The following is a 19,744-nucleotide window of genomic DNA, read 5'->3' as shown; positions in this document are numbered from 1 at the left end:
CGAATATTATACGTAAATTTAATTTTAGTGGAAAAAGAATTTTTCCCATGTTATTTAAAAATGAAACTAAAACATTAATAGCGAATCCTTAAAGTTGCGCTACAGGGCTCATCTTTGCTGAGGATTTTTTTTTTGAGAGGATAAGAGTTAAAAAACATTAAAAACATTTTTTGAAGCTCCCTACTACCAAGAAATTTACACATTTTACGTATTTGTTTTGGACATCATCGTATAAAGAAAGCAGAAAGTGATTTCTGGTTTTCTCTAGTAATATCTAAAGCTTTTCTATTAAGGAAAACTTTATAATGCCTAGGGGATCCGCATCCATTTAGAATAAGTTAAGTTTTTTTTTTAGCTACACTACTGATATGTTCAAAAAAGGCTACACTAAAAAGTTAGAAGTGGAAGACTTATATAATCCCATAAAAAGTGATAAGAGTTCCGTGTTGGGAGATCGATTAGAAAGGTGAGTTCGCACTCAGATTATCTAAAAACAATCAAGGTCGTTTAGATATCTTATCACATTGGCAGAACTGATAATTTGGCATGACATGACACATTGATATCAGTGCATGATTTCAAGGCCGCGACATCAATAATAGTAATAATTGTACTTAGCCTATATTTTATGTATAGATTAAGTCGGTATTCTTTTCTGTGAACGATATCGAAAATCATATAATTTTGTTTCATTCATTATGATTTTCTAAGCACCAAAATACTTAATATTTAGGCAAACATCAGATTAGAAAGAGTATAGTATAATTTGGGAGATTTAGCCCATGGCATAGCACGCAAATGACCTACTCTTCCTCAATTTCGATGAACTCTGCAATATCCAAAATAGGAAGAGATGCCTCTTAAGTCAGCAGGCGCCTCCGCAGGATTCCTTTCGTGCTTTAATGTCAAGTCAGGTTGTGATGTTGGCAGTATCAATATCATAATAAGTTTGTCTGAGCGTGAAGGCAGATTTCAAAACTTTACTGAAATTGGTGAAATTAACTAAAACTTACTACCACATGTTCATTATAGGTTCCATGACAGCTTTGGACTTTGATCTGAGTTAGTTTTAGAATATCTAAGCGATCACTGTTGCTATCAGGATACCATGCATTCTTTTGAAAAATGTGTGTGGTTCTGAAGCCTCCCAATATTTCCTACGATTTCCATGACCCAGCAAAATATCAATCTAATGGATAATTAGCCACACCATTAAGCACTTTAAACGGAGTTTTTATCTGGGTTAAGTTCAAGTTTAAAGTCTGATTATGTCCCTGCCTCACATATTGAGATGCTACCAATATCAGTTGCTACAAGTGATAGTCATTAAAATATTAGCGATAACCGTGAGGTGAAATAAGTATTCCGACACAAAAATGTTTATAGAGAATGTCCTCAAATAGTGTGAAATTAAAAAAATACTTTTTTCCAAAGCACCTTCTGCGGTCCACATTAACTCATTAATGCCCAAGGGGTGGTTAATAACCCACCAAGTAAAAATTATTCTATTGTGTGTTGCAATATAGAGATGGCGCTCGGAATTTGTCCTCTGCAATTAGCAGGCACCAACATGTAGCCCGTATACTCTTGTTCGTAAGTGCTGAGATTTACGCGTGTAAGAAAAAGAAAAAGGCAAAACAATGTCATCGAATTATTATTGGTAAGTAGCTTAAATTTTAATATTTTGTTTTTATAATTATTTTTAAATATTTGTTAGAGATTCTTGTAAATATCTGTTATAGTTTTAAATGTGTTTTTAGTTATATATAAAACTGACAAGTCATTTTTTGTTGCTGGCACTTGGGCACTTATGAGACCTTTTTATAATTTATTAGGAAAAAGTCACTTTCCGGTGCTGAACTGCTAGAAGAAGCTGAAAAGTTTGTCGAGGATGAAGTGCAAATATTACCCCCCCCCCCCCTTATCCCGAAAGTGATAGCCAAAATACCGACTGCGACTCAGGGGATGAACAAGATAACGATCCAAATCATCTTAGTACGCGGCAACTTATGGCAGAACAGCAAGAAGGTGGTAATGTTGACATTCAATCGCAGTCAGTTACTAAAAGCATGCAACCTCCTAAAAAAAAGAGTAAACCCGAAATAAAATTTCAATGGGAGAAGGGTGATTTGAATAGGACAAATGTCTCTTGGAGTTACCACCATCAACATTATCTAAAGATAGTCATCCTGTCGAATTATGGACAGTGCGGTGGATAAAGACAAAGGTATCGTAGGAATAAAATGGAAGGCCAACAGTGTTGTCAGTGTTTTGTCAAATGAGTACGGCGTTGAGCCTTTACAAAAATGTAAAAGGTTTTCGGTTCAAAGTTGATGTTCCCCAACCCCATGCAATAAAAATGTATAACAAGTTTGAGGTGTGGATCAAATGGATAATAATATATCCAACTACCGAATTGCCATGAGGGACAAAAAGTGGTACACCCCCATACTGTATTGGATTTGAGCGTTGCTAATGCTAGTCAACTAGCCCGCGCATACAGTTATGAACAAGATAATCTTTATTTTCGACGAGAAATTTCCCGCTATCTTTTAAAGAAATACGGAGTAAAACCAAAAATGCCTGGGCCAAAGAGATCCTCTATATAATGTACCACTTCGGAAGGACGCCACTTGATAGTTTGTCAACAGCCAAGGAGGTGTCCTTTATGTAAAAACAAAACCACAAAATCGTGTGAAACTTGTCAAATTCCACTTCACGACAAAGTTTTTCATGAATTCCATAAAATGTAACCACTTCTTAATGTTTCTGTTTAAAATATCAAAAAATAAACAAAAGATAATTAACTCTTGTTTCTTATTCAATAAGCGCCGAAGGGGTCGTTAATGACCCATTATCAAAATCAAAAACCACATTTCAAAATTTTTTTTAACACTTTTTCATATCATATTTTGTCGTTTTTTAATTCAAAACGATGAATTTAGTTGTTAAAAAGTTCATAGTTCTGGGCATTAATGGGTTAAATTAATGATAAATCATACCTAATCGGGTCAAGCTATGACGTTGGCAGTATTAACATCATCATTTAAGCTCTGAACAAGCCAAAAGGAAATGACAGCAAGTTCGATTTATCAACACAACAATCATATCAAATCAAATCAAATGAAATTTATTTCCATAAAGATTTCGGGTATCCACATTAAACATTAAAATGACACGTAATTTGGTTCCCACTTTTCTGGACAGGAGGGACAGAAAAACACCGGTGTCTTTCTGCAGTTTCTGGTTGTAGCATACTCTGTATCTTTTTCTTATTTGCTTTCCGGTATCACCTTTATAGCTGGGCTTGTTTGGTTATTTGTTTTGTTTGCTTCAGAATGCAGTTCTTTTATAAGAGTGTGCCGAAAACTGTAGTAATCGACAAAAAGTGCACAAACAACTTCTCGTATCAACTTGGAATTTTTTTTTCAGAGGAATAATAAGAAATCATTTAGTCTTGACGATCTATTCCTGACGTATTCTTATTAGATTCGGCTATCGCCTTTGGCTTGTCTTTACTTTCGCCTCTTCGATTCTTTTGTTGTTCCAAAGTACTGTAGAAATAAACAAAACTTCTCTCTTATCTTTCGACTTTCCAATCAGTATGTTTTCTGGGCATTTTCTAAGTACTTCTTGAGCTTTGCGTCTACAACCTCTTTTGCATTTTCTTTTCTGTCTTTTCTTAGAGTGCCAGCCACAAAGGTGTTTCTTAGGAGAAGCTCTTTGGCAAGGGAAAAACTATTGTAGAAATTATCGACAAACACACTATTTCCCATGCCTAAATACTTTTTCATCAATGCTAAAACAACATTCACTGGCCGGACATGTCATCTTCTGCACCAGTGTAAATTCTTACTTTTAAAACTAAACCGGACGGTTCTCAAAGGATATACAATTTTACACCAAACTTATGCTTCTTATTCTTAATGTATGTACGAAAAAGTAATCGCCCTCGCCATAAAACCATTGACTCATCAAGCTACAGATTTTTTCCGGGATAATGAATTTCATCCATTTTACCAATGTTTTTCTATCCCACTCAACACGTCTTTTTTTCGCACCCGAAGAGCTTGGGATCTCACTATCCATAACACTACTTCTTTGACGAAATTCCCAAATTCTCAAAACCGACAATGCAAAAACTAGCCAAAACTGCTCGAAAAAAAGCAACAAACCCTCTCGAAAGCCGGCAAAGTACTGACTGCCTAAAATTTTAAGTGCACTCGACGCAACTGGCTTGTGGGGGTGGAAGGCCACGACGCAACGTGTGCGTCATAGGCAACTCTACTGCTCGACATCCGTTAGTGAAAAAATATTTTAACCAGTCAAGTGCATCTCCACGCACACCATAAGCAAATAATTTATCAGTATTATATTTAAATTTAGGAGCAGGTGAAATTCGATGTCTTCCGAATATACGAAATCAAAAACTTGTTCTAGAGAATGGAATAAACAATACGAGAAAGCGAAACTTCAAAATGGAAAGCCCAGCCTGATGATCGCTCTCATTAAAGCGTTCTGGCCCGAATACACTATATTGGGTATTACGCTGGCCTTACTACAGTTCGTCATACTGGTACAACCTTTAGCTTTAGGGGTTCTACTAAAATACTTCAGGTAAACTAACTTCGCCCAGTCCCGATTAACTGAAATTGGTATTCATCCCGGTAGATTTTCAGAGTCGTACCGGAAATCACCAAAGACGAAGCGCTTATCTACGCTGGTGTTATATCCTTCTGCACGTTGTGCATAGCTATATTGGAGAATCAGTACATCATGGGTGCGTTCCATTACGGCATGAAAGTTCGCGCAGCTGCGTGCGCCCTCATCTACAGAAAGGTAAACCCTTCACCAACATTATTCGCCCAATACAGTTTAATTTTAGTCGCTGCGACTGAGCAAGACCGCCCTAGGCGAGACAGCTTCCGGGAAGATAGTCAATCTCCTCTCAAACGACGTGAGCAGGTTTGATTTGGTGTCGGTTTTTATTCACCATATGTGGCAAGCTCCGATAGTCACCTTATGCGTGCTTTACTTCATGTGGCTCGAGGCTGGTTATGCTGGAGTAGTTGGTATAACCTGCGTCTTCATCGTTGTGCCTCTGCAAGGTTACACTGGGAAATTGTCAGCCGTCTATAGAAAAGCCACAGCCCTGAAAACTGACGAGCGAGTCAGGCTGATGGACGAAATTTTGTCTGGCATTCAAGTAATCAAGATGTACGCTTGGGAGAAGCCTTTCGCGAAACTGATCAGGTTCGCTCGGAAGGCGGAACTGGATATCATCATTAAATCTTCGTACGTAAGGGGACTGTATATGACCTTCAATTTGTTCACCACGAGGATGGCGCTTTTCGGCACCTTGGTAACGCTAGTCTTGATGGACCGCCCGGTAACGGCTTCCACCGTAAGACTTGTTTAACCAATTTGAGACTCTAGTTGTCATCTGCAATTATTCTTTCAGGTGTTCGTTATAACATCTCTGTTGGCCAGCGTAGCGCAAACCATGTCTCAAATGTTCGTGAGGGGTATTTCCGAAATAGCAGAATTATTCGTAGCCGTCAGAAGACTGGAAAGCATAATGATCAGCGAAGAGTACTCTGCTCTCGCTCTTACCAACGGCACCGCAAGTCTCCGTGGCAATGTTACGGAAAAATATGCATTGAGCATGCGCGACTTGGTCGTGAAGTGGAACGCGCACTCCAACGAGTACGCCCTCGAAAGTATCAACTTGAATGTGAAGACGCGGGAGCTTTTGGGAGTGATCGGACCTGTCGGTAGCGGGAAGAGTTCGTTTCTGCAAACGATCTTGGGCGAACTGGACGTGGTCTCCGGAAAAATTAACGTCAACGGTTCCCTGTCGTACGCGTCACAGGAAGCTTGGGTCTTCGCGGCCACCGTGAGGCAAAATATTCTGTTCGGATCGGAATTCGACAAGAAACGTTACAACAACGTTGTGAAAGCTTGTGCCCTCGAAAAGGACTTCGAACAGTTTTCCAACGGCGATCTAACTATCGTCGGAGATAGAGGCAAGTATCGCTTTGGTTGAAATTGGTTCACATTGACGTCCAGTGGGTTTCTTTTTCATTTGAAAAAGGTCGTTATTGCTTTGAAAACTTCATAGCGTTATACGCCTTGCGATGGTTCTCCATTACCGTTTGTCATTCCACTCATTCTTATTCAGGTTTCTTTCACGCGTAGCTGCTTTAGTCCTTTACCCCAGTTCTTTCTTGGTTGTCCTCTCTTACTTCTTTTGGCACTCTGTCATCCTTCATTCTGTGAACATGTCGAAAGCATTTCAATTGTTTTTGCGCTATGTCCTCTATCCCAATCCCAATAGATATATAAATAGAACAGACCTCGAAATGAAACAAGAAACGAAATTTATGAAATATATCGGTCAAGAAATGGCCACCAGGGGGCGTAATTGTTATTTTCAATTTTAAAATTCGTTTCCTACAGAAATTTCTGTTGACCATAGTTAAATAATCTATTGCTATCCACTTTAAGACTACGATTAAAGAAGCTAGCAAAATCAAAACGAGCAGAACGAGTGGATACACAAAAACTTAAAGACGAAAATGTTAAAACCGAAACAAAACAGGAATTAAATAGAAAAATAGCTGAAATCAAAGAAAAATCATATAACCATATTGAACGAAAATGGATGGATACAAAGAACACCATAGTGGAGACGGCAAAGTCTAGACTTCTCACAGAAAGGAAGAAGAAAAACTCCAGATGGATGACCGAGGAAATATTGGACCTCATGGAGGAGCGAAGAAAATATAAAAACAACAACGAAGAAAGATATCGACAAATCCATAGCTTGATTAAAAGAAAGATCAAGGAGACAAAGGAGGCTTGGCTGGCAGAGAAATGCACCGAAATCGAGCAACTGGAAAACCAACATGATTCGTTTAATCTACATAAAAGAATCAAAGAAGCTGCAGGTTTATTCAGACCTAGAAACACAGGGATGGTCACAAACATAAATGGCGAGGCACTACTGGAGATTGATCAGAAGATAGAAAGATGGAGGGAGTACATGCAGGCACTCTATAATGACGAGAACCGAGGCACTTTAGAGGAACAAATCATAGAAACTGGGCCCTCTATAACCACGGAAGAGGTTGCGCATGCAATCAGGAAGCTTAAAAACAACAAAGCAGCAGGACCCGATGAAGTTTATGCAGACTTGCTAAAGCTCATAGAACAAAACCACCTAGACCTCGTTACAGAGCTATTCAATTACATTTATGAGAGCGGCACAATCCCAGAAGAATGGTTGTTTTCAACATTTATCCCCATACCGAAAAAAATCACAGCTAAAAAATGCGAAGACTACAGATCCATTAGTCTAATGAGTCACGTTCTAAAAACATTCCTAAAAATCATACATGAACGTATTTATCCCAAACTCGAAGAACATATCGGAGAGACACAATTCGGATTTAGGAACGGACTCGGTACACGGGAAGCATTGTTTAGCCTTAATGTTCTAATACAAAGGGCACGCGATGTTAACTGCAATGTCTTTGCCTGTTTCATCGACTTCGAGAAAGCCTTTGATAGAGTAAATCACAGGAAACTATTGGAAACGCTCAGACAGTCAGGCATGGATGACAGGGATATCCGCATTATATCTAACCTTTACTGGAATCAAAAGGCTCGTGTTCGGGTGGAGAATGCACTCTCTGAAGAGTTTGAAGTACGCCAAGGAGTTCGACAGGGATGCGTGCTCTCTCCTCTGCTCTTTAACGTTTACTCAGAGAGACTGTTTAGAGAGGCTCTGGAGAATGCAGAGGACGGCATTTTAATAAACGGCGTACTCATTAATAATCTAAGGTACGCTGACGATACAGTCCTAATTGCAGACACAGCTGAGGGTCTTCAAAGGCTAATAGACAGAGTAACGGAAGTATGCGAAACCTACAACATGCACCTAAACATAAATAAAACAAAGGTCATGATAATAAGCAAACAAGATATTGATGGCCAGTTTTATGCAAATGGCTCCCAATTAGAAACGGTTACATCGATAAACTACTTGGGCACATTTCTTAACAATAAATGGGAACAAATAAATGAAATTAAGATCCGAATTGAGAAGGGTAGAACAGCTTTCAACCGAATGAGAAGCGTGCTGTGCAATCTAAATATAGGCTTACACCTCAGAGTCAGAGTTCTTAAATGCTACGTTTTCTCAATACTAACACATGGGGTGGAAGCTTGGACTCTAACCGACGCTGCATGTAAACGTCTGGAAGCATTTGAGATGTGGTGCTACAGACGCATGCTTAGAATATCATGGACCTACCGCGTAACCAACGAAGCCGTCCTACAGCGTATGAGAAAACAAAAAGAGGTCTTAAACGTAATCAAGGAACGCAAACTATCATACTTCGGCCATGTTATGCGAAACCAGAAATATAGCCTACTCCAGCTTATTATGCAGGGCAAGCTTAACGGCAAAAGAGGTCCTGGAAGACGAAGAATATCGTGGCTGCGAAATCTAAGACAATGGACGGGAATGACATCTATGGATCTATTTCGGGCTGCAGCAAATAAAATCAGATGGGCCATAGTAATCGCCAACGTCCACTGAGGATAAGGCACAGGAAGAAGAAGAAGATAGTTAAAGTGAGTAAATACTGTTTTAAAGTTGCGACAAACTTAAATATGCTTGGTTAATACTGCTTGGTCTTCTCTGTCAGGAAAGGGATGGGAAGTGTTCGGCCATTTTTTTAGATTCATTTCCATATCTCCAAAATAGGATTTTCCTAGGTTATGACAAAATAATGTTTGGGAAATTTTTCTAATTTATGCATTTTTCTTAATGTTTAATTATTAATTTAGCAAATAAAATGGTCATTTATTGTTTAGACCAAATGATATTTAAAATTATGTTTTACCTTTTATTTTTTTTGCAATACCTTTGGTTCACACATTATCCAGTTGCTGACATTAATTGCTTTTGATATCCTTGTCCGTTTTCAATTAATTTATTGTTATGACTAATTTTGAAGCAATCACTATTTTATTCGTTCCTAGCTTAAAAAATTCTTCTAAGCACTAGATTGTGAAAAGTTTACATACTTATTACGTCAAAATGTTAACAAATAAGTATTTCATAATTTTAAATTTACAGGGTAGACAATTTTGACAAGCACGAGATACTAACATAATAAATGCGTAACGCTTGACCATATAAAAACTAAATTTGTTTTATCTGACATATAACTTCATTAAAATTATTTTCAAATGTACTGAGAAACCTATACTTGTCTTGAAGTTAATTCGAATCGCTATAGCTAAATTAACATATTTTTTGAGGTATACACATTTTAACTGACAAAATTTAAAAAAATTGTCAAATTATGTAGGTAGGTAAATTATAAAGCAGGTAAATTTTTAATTTTGTGGAAAAATGTTTCTTTTCCTTTCATTAATTTAAAAATTCCGAATTTCTAAAAGCCCAAAATATTACCGAACTATGAACTTTTGCTTCAAAGGTTTCCCATGCAAATGCATGCATGTATTTTTAATGTTATCCCTGGCGTAAAATACTGTTCGAATTGTTTTTCCAAAGTTGCGCAGTTTATAATTTTGTGTTTTTATTAAATCTCGATTTAATAAATTATTTCACCATTAAATTTTGTATTAACATGTAGCAGATGCTATTATCAGAAAGAATTATGCTCAATTTGTCTCTGCCGAGTTTTCGCGTTCAGGTAATATTCATTCTGTTTTCAATCTTTTGTGGTATTTTCGGACGGCATAAAAATTTTTAGTTCGTAAAAATGTGTACGCCCAAAAAATACTAAGTTTAGGTATGCTTAACACAATTGAAAGAGCTTTAACCGAAGTAATTAATAGAAGCATAACATACAGGGTGTTGCATTTGACTTTTGCACGATAATTAATATTTTTTATTTTTACTCTCGCGGTATCATCGACTCGAACTAACTTCTAGTATAATATAAAAATACCACTTTATAAAATTGTTGGCATAATAAAATTATAGCTGTCTGAAACGGTATCAAAAATATGGGGTATGAAACATCGGACATTTTTGATCAACAAATGAATACCGAATAAATAGGTATAGATCATAACAACCCTACATTGGGTGATTGAGTATACAGTGCGTCAAATTTAAAAATATAAAAGTTTGATTTTCCCTGTAATAAATTGAAATTGTTGCTTTTAGTCACATCCAAAAGTTTTTACACTTTTCATTCAATAAATCATAAACGAAATATATTACTTTGACACACTATTTCGACCCCTTGTATAATAATTTTCCTCATTTTACTACTTAAATTACATTAGTGAGGTATTAACACAAACTTTTAATGAAAAAATATGTAGCGATTCTAATTAATATACAAAGGTATTCTAAAAAAGGAACGAAGACAAATAATAACATTTAATTCTGATTTTAAAGATCATTGTCCATATTAAATAATAAATTAAACCAAACGAAAAGTGGAAATTTTTCAAAATATCCGACTTTTTTCCATTGTAAAATCTGTTATTCATTTTTTAATTTTTTATTATGTCACAAAGCGCCACATGACGGCAAGGTAAGTAAGGTAATGACACCAAGTTTACTAAAATGGGTTAAGCGTTGCTGGAGATGCAAATTTATTTCACAAAATGTGCGAACATCCCTAACACTTTTCTTGCAGAGATAGAAGACAGAGCATTAACGAAAAATCGTTTAAATTTGTGTCAGGTTCAAAATAGTACTCACTTTAACCATGGCTAATATGTGGTGGCCTTTTCGAAAATAAAAAATAAATTCTTCAGGTTTTGTTTTTACACTGTCCACTATCGCCGCTGTTTAATATCTCTTCATTATTTACTCCTTCCTTGCAAGAAACTATAACTTGAATTCTATATACCCACAATCCGAAAGCCTGGAGTCTTTTTAAGTTAATTTTGTTCGTTGTCCATGACTCCATTCCATATCGATCTGATGTTTATTTCTCTAAACTAGAAACTTTCCTTACATTTGTAAATGCTGACTTATTCCGTATTGTTGGACGTGGTACCTAGGGATTCGCACTCTCTCGCTCTCTAGACTTCGTAATTATTGCATTGCATCCATTTGCTTTGCTTTTGTATAATGAGTACACCCCTATTTCTGCTGTTTCTCTATTACTTGCAGTAGATTCATTACACAGCTGAGCTAGAGCTGCTAGAAAATGGTAACAATTCGAGTGAAAATATCAATAAAACATTTAGAGGCAATTCTTTTAAATACACATTGGCAGATTTGTTTATTATTGGATCCTTTCAAGATATTGCTAACGAATATGACCAAGCAAAAGTTAATTTTGAAATAAATACCGAGCTTACGCCCAGAGAAATGAGTTCTACGGAGTTACTATAATTTTTAGGCGCTTCTTTAAGTGGCGGTCAAAAAGCTAGAATAAATTTGGCTAGAGCGATTTATAGGGAAGCCGACATCTACTTATTAGATGATCCGCTTTCGGCAGTAGATACTCACGTGTCGAAGCATCTCTACGACCTCTGTATAAACGGGTACTTGCAGAACAAGACGAGAATATTGGTGACGCATCAAGTTCACCATCTTAAGGACGCTGATAACATCATCATTTTGACTAATGTAAGTAACAATTTTTTGTTTCAAGGTGGCAATTTTCCGAATTAACGAAAATATGATACTCAAACTAAGTAGAAATTTTACGAGCCTATTATTAACAAATGAAATTTTCTTTATGCGGCGGACGAAGGGAAATCCCAAATAACGTTTCGTTTTGTTACGGCAATACATGAAATTACAGACATCTCACCCTTATACAATCTTATTATTAATAAATTCTATAAGTCTGACTGCTTTAAATCGTCGGAGAGCTTTAAATTTCTCCGCCTTGTTTGTTTACTTCGATTGGAGCAATTAATTTCTACCAGCTCTTGTTATAAGGGTTTCAGTTAAATGTGAAATGCGGCTCCGATATTATCGCGGACTTCATACTCCCGAACGGAAATTGTAAAGATTTAATTAAAGGACTCAGAAAAATACTTTTATTTGACGATAACGCGTTATTTGTGAGAAGTAAAACAATAACGTAGACGTCATCACATTTTGATTTGTTATATTTTCGTAAGATGCTTTTGGTAAGACCCAGTTTTTGAAGAAATATTTTTTTTTGCCATCAAACTAATAAATTTGCCAGAAAATTTGTAGAAAAAAAAATTTTGCATATTGCTTTCTGTAACTTACTAATTAAACGTCAGATAAAAAGCAATATGCAGAAAGCTGTTTTGCTTATGACCGAATATATACGAACAGAATGTAGAAAAACTATTTCAGATTTCAAACAGTTTTGCATGGTTTCAAAAAATTTCAAGCAGTATACGTTTAAGAGAAGTTAACCGTCAGTTAACCAGTATACTAACCCACCAAAATCAAATACCCTATCGTTTTCTGTGCTCAAAATGCGTTCATATAATTTCCAGAAAACTAAAATTAGTTATGAATGGTAATGCCCATGGGGTAAAATTAATAATGGAGCTGTTAATACTACTTGTAATCCGATCCTACTTGGTACTTGGATCCTACCATGACAGTTTTCATTTCAAGATTCTAAACTCTTAAATTTCCATTAAAAACCAAAATACGAGTATTTCCCATTATCTCATCAGCACCTATTTTATTGAATTTTTCAAAACTTCCACAGCTTCCTGTAATACTGGATTCCTCCATGGATTGTTGGTAAATCGAACCTGCTGACCTTTTACCAGTCATCCTTTTGGCTTCTTGAGAGTTCAACTGAAATTGGTTTGCGTTCTACTCTGTACCTACTTATATACTGTTTGGGAGGGGAGCTTAATTTCCATTTGATGAAAGGTATAGTTTGAAGGAAACCTATGCACACAGATCGATAACTTAATGCATTATTTTTTGTTTAGGGAGCCGTTAAATATCTGGTCTTCTTTCTAATAATTTCCACATTAGAAATATTAAGCGTTCCATCGCAAAATACATTTCACAACAACCTCACAAATCAATTGAGTCCGAAAGTAACCCACACTTGCCACTGTGGTTCTAATTACATTCCAAACCTTTCTAACCAAATATCAAATGTTCTTAAGAAATATAACGTTAAAACCAAATTTACCACTTGACTAAAAATCCAGACAAAATTCATTTTGCAACAAAGAACTAGGCTAAAAGACCATGAAAGAGACTACGACAAATTAACTCATCAGCAGTTGCCAAACAAAATCATAATACCTGGCCATCAAATCTTATTCGACCAAACTAAGCAACCAATCAATCTTAACTGCGTCTCAGGTCTTTACCTTTCACCAATATGGGAATTAGTCATCTGAGACAGCTTCCCTAGAGCAGTATATGAATAGATACAGAGTAGAATATTAAGTCCTGAAGACATCAACAGGATGATTGGCGGAACGTATCGTACCATTCATAATCGACCATAGAATATTTAAAAACTGAGATGACAGACTCATAGAGGTTGCAGAAAATCGGCGATGCAATATTATATAGTAACGGATGTATTCAATGAAAAACATTTTGCATATTGAATTAAAAAACATAAATTTATATTTCAAAAACTTGGCATTCATACTCTACGCATTTTTCTATTTCACGTCAAAGTTTGCCAAAACTGGTTCTTATTTCTTTCAGTTAAATGGGTTCTACTGCTTCCAATATTCTCTGCTTCAAAAATTTTTGGTCATTTTCAATTGGTCTTTGATGCCTCTGTTTTTTGAGACTTACCAAGAGGTTTCTAGGCGGCCATAAAATTATACCATAGCAGTGTATCCATCAATTTCCAAATTTGCACATCTGCAATACAATCAGTGCGACACCCGCCCTGTTGAAAATACATATTTGGGCGATACTGAAGAGCCAAATTTACACGTGTTATCAAAAAATGCATTATAAACTCATAATAGAGAATGGCAAATCAAACAATTACTTAAAAGTAAAGGTGATTTGCAATTCTAAACTCCGGATTTCATTGTGAGAAGCTCAGTCATGAAGCAATAGGGTCGTTTATAATACATATTGACTCGTCTGAAAGCATTACAATTAAATCCAAGCGCTTGCCACTGTCCCCATCTTCCAAAGTATGGTTAAAAACTGGTTTACTTTCTAGAAAAATTAATAGGGTTTCAACAACATTTTCCTCATATCGTTACTTAGTCTTCTTTAAATCAGTAGCTGAAGCACTTTTGTTTTCATTTTGACAAATCAAAACAAAAACAAAAGTCAGTATTTGCGAACCGCAATTTTCCATAATTTTCACATTTTAGTCTATGTTTTCTCTAATCTCCTCGTCAGGCAGAATCGAGATGGTCTTGGTTCAGTGAAGATTGCTTTCTACGACCAGCAACTCAATATATCTCTAATGTTCTGCTGACTTCACTTTTCTCTTCATTTCCAGGGTAAAATCGATAACCAAGGCTCATTCAAGGAACTCTCCGAAAGCGATAACATCTACGCTCAACTTCTAACGGCCGAGCCGGAGCCAGTAGAATTGGAGAGGCCCAAAGTAACCGAAAAGGAAGTAGCAAAACGCGATCGCAAGATGTCGCTGAAGAGCGTCCGCTCCGTCGCAAGTATGATGAGCGAGACGAGTTTACCGGAAGCCTTCTTACCCGAAGGCGGAGACTCTGAAAGTGAAGACGAGGAAGACAAACGAGAGATACGCTTCAAAGATCTACAAGAAGAGTCTTCGAAAGGCAAAGTGCAAGGTTCGCTACTGTTCCATTATTTATTCGCCAGCGGGAAATGGATGTTCGCCAGCTGCGTGATGTTGTTCTTCCTATTGGCTCAAGGTGCCGCGATGGGCGTCGATTACTTTGTGAGTTACTGGGTAAAAATTGAGGAAGTTAAAGCAGCGGGGTTGAATGATACCGATCCAGCAGTCGACAGCTGGCAACCATATTACTGGGAAGCCGATTTGTGGTTAGAAATCTACGGAGCACTCATCGCTTCGGTGTTCATAATAGCCTTGCTGAGGTCTATGTCTTTCTACAAACTAGCGATGACTAGTTCTCAGAAGTTGCACGATGTCATGTTCGACAACGTCATCAACGCCAGAATGAGGTTTTTCGATACCAACCCCAGCGGAAGGATACTAAACAGGTTTTCGAAAGATATAGGCTCCATAGACGAGCTGTTGCCGAAAGCTATTCTAGATGCAGGACAGGTAAGCTTTAATACCGCTGATCACATTACCAGACACGAATTTGGTATTTGTCTAGATGATTTTGATGACTGCGGGATCGATAGTTCTGGTGGCAGTTGTCAATCCCATGTTTTTGATAGTAGTTGGAATAGTGGCTTTATTTTCGACAGTGCTGAGACACGTGTTCCTCAAAACTTCCAAAAATATCAAGCGACTGGAAGGAGTGAGTAAGTAATCCAGTTCTAGGAAATTCGTAAAATAATTATCACAAATAATAAGCATTTTTGAAAGAAACTTCCACAAGTCACTGTAAGACTATTTACAAATTCTTCCGAATTCTTCCTGCATCGGCTGTTGATAATTCGAATTTGATGACGTTTCGCTAATCGTCGTGTTGGCTTTTATATATCGCTTGACGAGGGAGCAGCTAAAGAAGGGGCATGAAAGATAAATATTTGATTCGTATGTATGTAGATTCTCTGGCATGGAATTGATTCTTCTACCAATGAAAAATCCTTTAATTTATAGAAATCTACAAACAACGGCAACTAAGGTCTTTACTTTTCTTCACCTACAGATTCTACTCTGCAAGTCAGTTTCAGTTAAGCTCTGAAGAATCTAACAGGATGATTGTGAAACGTCAGGAAATTCCTATTATGAATTAGACTACAGTTGAGTTGAGTGGTTCCAACTGCAGTCATAAACCGGTTTGGAACTGTTTCTTTCTGTCACTCAACTGATTCTTTTATTGGTTGAGTGAGAGGAATTTACAGTTCAAAACACTGCGGCTGGAACAAAGCTATTATTATCTTTTACAACAAGAGATGCAGTTATGGATGGTATTTTTTGAATGAAAATAATGAACCTATCACTGAGCCATTAATTGTGGCCAATATTTTTTAAGAATGCATCCAAGGGGCTCTTCAGATAATGGATACATACAACTTTGCCCCATCCATGGACTGTTAGATTTACCTTTGACAATATTAAAAAATGCAGTGATCTTGATTATCTTTAAAACTTTTTAATTTAACTAGTTGTATTATACATTGTAAAAGCACTTACGTATCTGGTGAATCTCTTATTCTATTGGGGTCAGTTATTTCCATATTTGCTAAAGGAAATGATTGCAAAGTTGAAAATTACACACCTAATATGCATCTAAAAGGTTATACAATATTGTCGACATGGATTTCGAATTGCCAACGATACACTTTTTTTATGAAAATCCGATAATCTTGATCGATCTGGGGGAGTGTCCATGTCGATAATAATAAGTTTGATATAATTGTAAAAAAATATTTTTTGTTAGTGGGTCTTTGTTAACAAAGAGACAACAATACGTATCTCTTCAAACTAATCGTTTTAAAGGCATTATTAAAAATTTCAATATTTGTTAATTTTCAATCGGAATACCCCATGGTTCAAATACTAATTAACTAATTTGACACTACACAACGTGTGTTCCGAAGTTCTTACCAATTTTATGAAAAAAGTGCCTCTTTCTAAAAAGTCATGCTTGGTGACAAAAATAAATTTGCACAAGTATGATAGATATACTGGATGACTTCAAAAAGTACCGTGTTTAAAATTAATGAATGATAATGAAAGTGAACTACCGAAAATTTCCACTATTTTTGCGTTTTACTTGTATCGATTTAGCGGTTGGCGAGGCCACATTATACAAATTAAAGCATTTAAATTTTATAGCAATTTTTTTACTAGTGATTTTATTGAGTTATTGTTAATGGTTCTTGTTATAGCACATTTCGTACATCTTTAACTCCTTTTGGTACTTTTTGAAGACTGTCTTGTCTTTGCTTTTGTATGAACCAACAATAACAAGTTATTGTAATTGAAAATTGTCTTTCCGTTCTCCTGGAAATGTAGGGCGACCGTTTTTTTTTCCAAAGTTATGTCGAAACCCCTCTTATTAGAAAAAAATTTCTACATTTTTTGTTTTTTCTTTTATATTAATATCAAAAATAACTTTTCCTACAATGTATTATTGTCGATCTAAACAAACGTATTGCATTGTATCCTAATACTAATTTTGACAATTAAAACTTCTGGATTTCTCCTGCATTGGTTTTTGCAACGTCGAACTTGCTTACGAAACCGGACATTAAATTTTATTCGATAAAACTAACCAACGAAAAATCCGAGAGTCTATAGAAATCTATAAACAACCTAACAATCTTAACCGCCTCCCAGGTCTATACCTCTCACCAATATGCCCCTCATTTAGCTCCGCCCTCTCAAACAATATATAACCAGATACAAAGTAGAATGAGAGCCAAATTTCTTAGAGTGAATGACTTTTTTCAATTCCTTACGGAAGCAGTCACGTAAAGAGTCAATTCTCTTTTTCACGGAATCTCTTGTTGCCGAGTTATCTACTTCTTGTAACTTTTTTATCATATCTTCGTAAGCTTTTTTTTTATCTCAATGAGAATACTCCGTAAGTTTAACCTTACACAGGCACGGATAGCTTCTATACAGTTCTATGAACTCAATTATAAATTGCTTGTTGTAATTTCCTAAGTCTGTCATTGCAAAAACTACAGCAATATATTTTTATTCAACAATACAAATTTAAAATCACTACTCAAAACTAACACTAATTATTGCTGTGTAAAATAAGTGAGTCGACACTGATAAAAACTGTCCTTAATTATTTTCCCACCGCCCACTGACACTTGAACGAACGCATTTAAAACGGACGGTTAAAATCAAGCAGTGCCAGATATTTTTGAACGCCAGCAAAAAGGACAGTTTTTGGCCACACACTGACCAACTTATCCGCACCGTTTTAATCGTGCGGGTAAAATTTCTAAAAAAGAACGACGTCTGTGGGGGCCTTAACAATCTTAACCGCGACTCAGGTCTCTAGATGTCAGTCATCCGAGACGATGTTTATGCCCCACATTTAGCTCCGCCCCCTCAAACAATATACAAGCAGGTACAGAGTAAAATGCGAGCCAGTTTCAATCAAGCTCTGTAGAAGCCAACAAAAACCGACTCATGAGGAATTCAGAAGTATTTTAAAAAGTATTTACAGTAGCCTGTGGAAGTTTCTTTGAAAAATTTGACAATTTAAATCAATGTATCATAACTCATTAAAATATTTTATCCGTCCTTAGTGCGAAGTCCAGTATTCAGCCACCTCAACGCGACATTGCAAGGGTTGACCACAATCCGAGCCTTCAACGCCGAAAACATTTTGCGCTATGAATTCGACAAGCACCAAGATTGTCACACAAGCGCGTGGTTTATGTACATCGCCGCCAGTTCAGCTTTCGGACTATATATGGACATGCTCTGTTTCGTTTTCATTACGGCGGTGACTTTCAGTTTTCTAACCTTCGGAAAAGGTAACATACAAAATATTTATCCTAAATCAATGCAAACATAGGGTTGTCTATTCACAAACCAACAGACATAGTCACTTGTCGCTTAAAATTGTTAAAAATGGTATTATTATTTCCATTTCTTAAAAATTGTGACATTCCCTGTTTTTTTCCCTTCATATAAATTTGATTGGATTTGCTTTGGTTTGATTAATGGGCAAAGGCTACAATCTTTCCAGATGCTGGTTTAAGTGGTGGCGAGGTTGGCCTGGCGATAACACAATCTACAGCGTTGACTGGCTTATTTCAATGGGGTTTGCGACAAGCGGCCGAGGTATCCAATCAGCTGATGTCAGTCGAGAGAGTTCTGGAATATAAAGTACTCCCTAAAGAAAAGGAACCCGCCAAGCCGTTGACTCCGCCCAAATCGTGGCCGGAAACGGGGGAGATTGTTTTCGCAGACATGGGACTGAGATACTACGAAAACGGCAAGTTGGTTTTGAAGAACATGAACTTGGTAATACACCCAAAAGAAAAGGTGGGGATCGTGGGGCGAACAGGAGCCGGAAAATCGTCCCTAATCACAGCTCTGTTTCGTCTGGCCAACGTGGAAGGAAGCATCAGGATAGATCACTTGGACACCAAGGAGCTTACCTTAAACACCTTACGTTCTAAGATTTCGATAATTCCCCAAGACCCGGTACTATTTTCTGGAACTTTGAGGTACAATCTGGATCCGTTTGAGGAATACAATGACGAAGTACTATATAAAGCGATCGAGGACGTCGAGCTGAAAGATCCGAGCAATATAATCAACCGGTTAGAAAATAGGGTGATGGATAGAGGATCGAATTATAGCGTCGGACAGAGACAGCTGATATGCCTAGCGAGAGCTATTATTAGGAACAACAAAATTTTAATGCTAGACGAAGCCACAGCCAATGTCGATCCGCAGTAAGTATTTATCGATAAATCCTGTCCTCCCAATTGCGTTTTAGATTTCACGGGGAAAAACCAATCCAACAATATAATATCGGTATTTGTAAATTTCCGTGACACGGGATTACATCCATAATCCTATGTGATATGAATGAACCGCCCTCATTTTATGCAAAATTGGTTCATTACGGCATATTAATTTGAGGGTTGTGGGAAATTAAAACACATAATCCCGAACTAAATTCGGTAGATACTCCGTTT

General features: G+C 36.8%; 1 protein-coding gene across 3 annotated transcripts in view; it reads left to right on the top strand.

Annotated features, from left to right (window-relative positions):
* Window positions 1-19,744, top strand: part of LOC132704773 (ATP-binding cassette sub-family C member 4-like) — a 33,562-nt gene that overhangs the window by 9,236 nt on the left and 4,582 nt on the right. For 2 of the 3 annotated variants that reach the window (XM_060675008.1, XM_060675007.1), the window contains exons 3-12: window positions 356-466; window positions 4,441-4,617; window positions 4,680-4,839; window positions 4,886-5,404; window positions 5,462-6,026; window positions 11,406-11,635; window positions 14,448-15,215; window positions 15,271-15,421; window positions 18,338-18,568; window positions 18,784-19,498. In XM_060675008.1, coding sequence (XP_060530991.1) covers window positions 356-466; window positions 4,441-4,617; window positions 4,680-4,839; window positions 4,886-5,404; window positions 5,462-6,026; window positions 11,406-11,635; window positions 14,448-15,215; window positions 15,271-15,421; window positions 18,338-18,568; window positions 18,784-19,498 — 3,627 coding nt within the window. Of the gene's footprint in view, window positions 1-355; window positions 467-4,440; window positions 4,618-4,671; window positions 4,840-4,885; window positions 5,405-5,461; window positions 6,027-11,405; window positions 11,636-14,447; window positions 15,216-15,270; window positions 15,422-18,337; window positions 18,569-18,783; window positions 19,499-19,744 lie in introns of those variants that run through there. The other variant, XM_060675009.1, reaches the window with a different exon arrangement.

The sequence above is a fragment of the Cylas formicarius genome, unplaced genomic scaffold, assembly GCF_029955315.1.
Source record: "Cylas formicarius isolate icCylForm1 unplaced genomic scaffold, icCylForm1.1 PGA_scaffold_7__23_contigs__length_41026272, whole genome shotgun sequence".
In the NCBI taxonomy this organism is placed as follows: Eukaryota; Metazoa; Arthropoda; class Insecta; order Coleoptera; family Brentidae; genus Cylas; species Cylas formicarius.
Note: the sequence above shows the minus strand (reverse complement) of the source record. Positions and strands in the feature narration are given on the sequence as shown.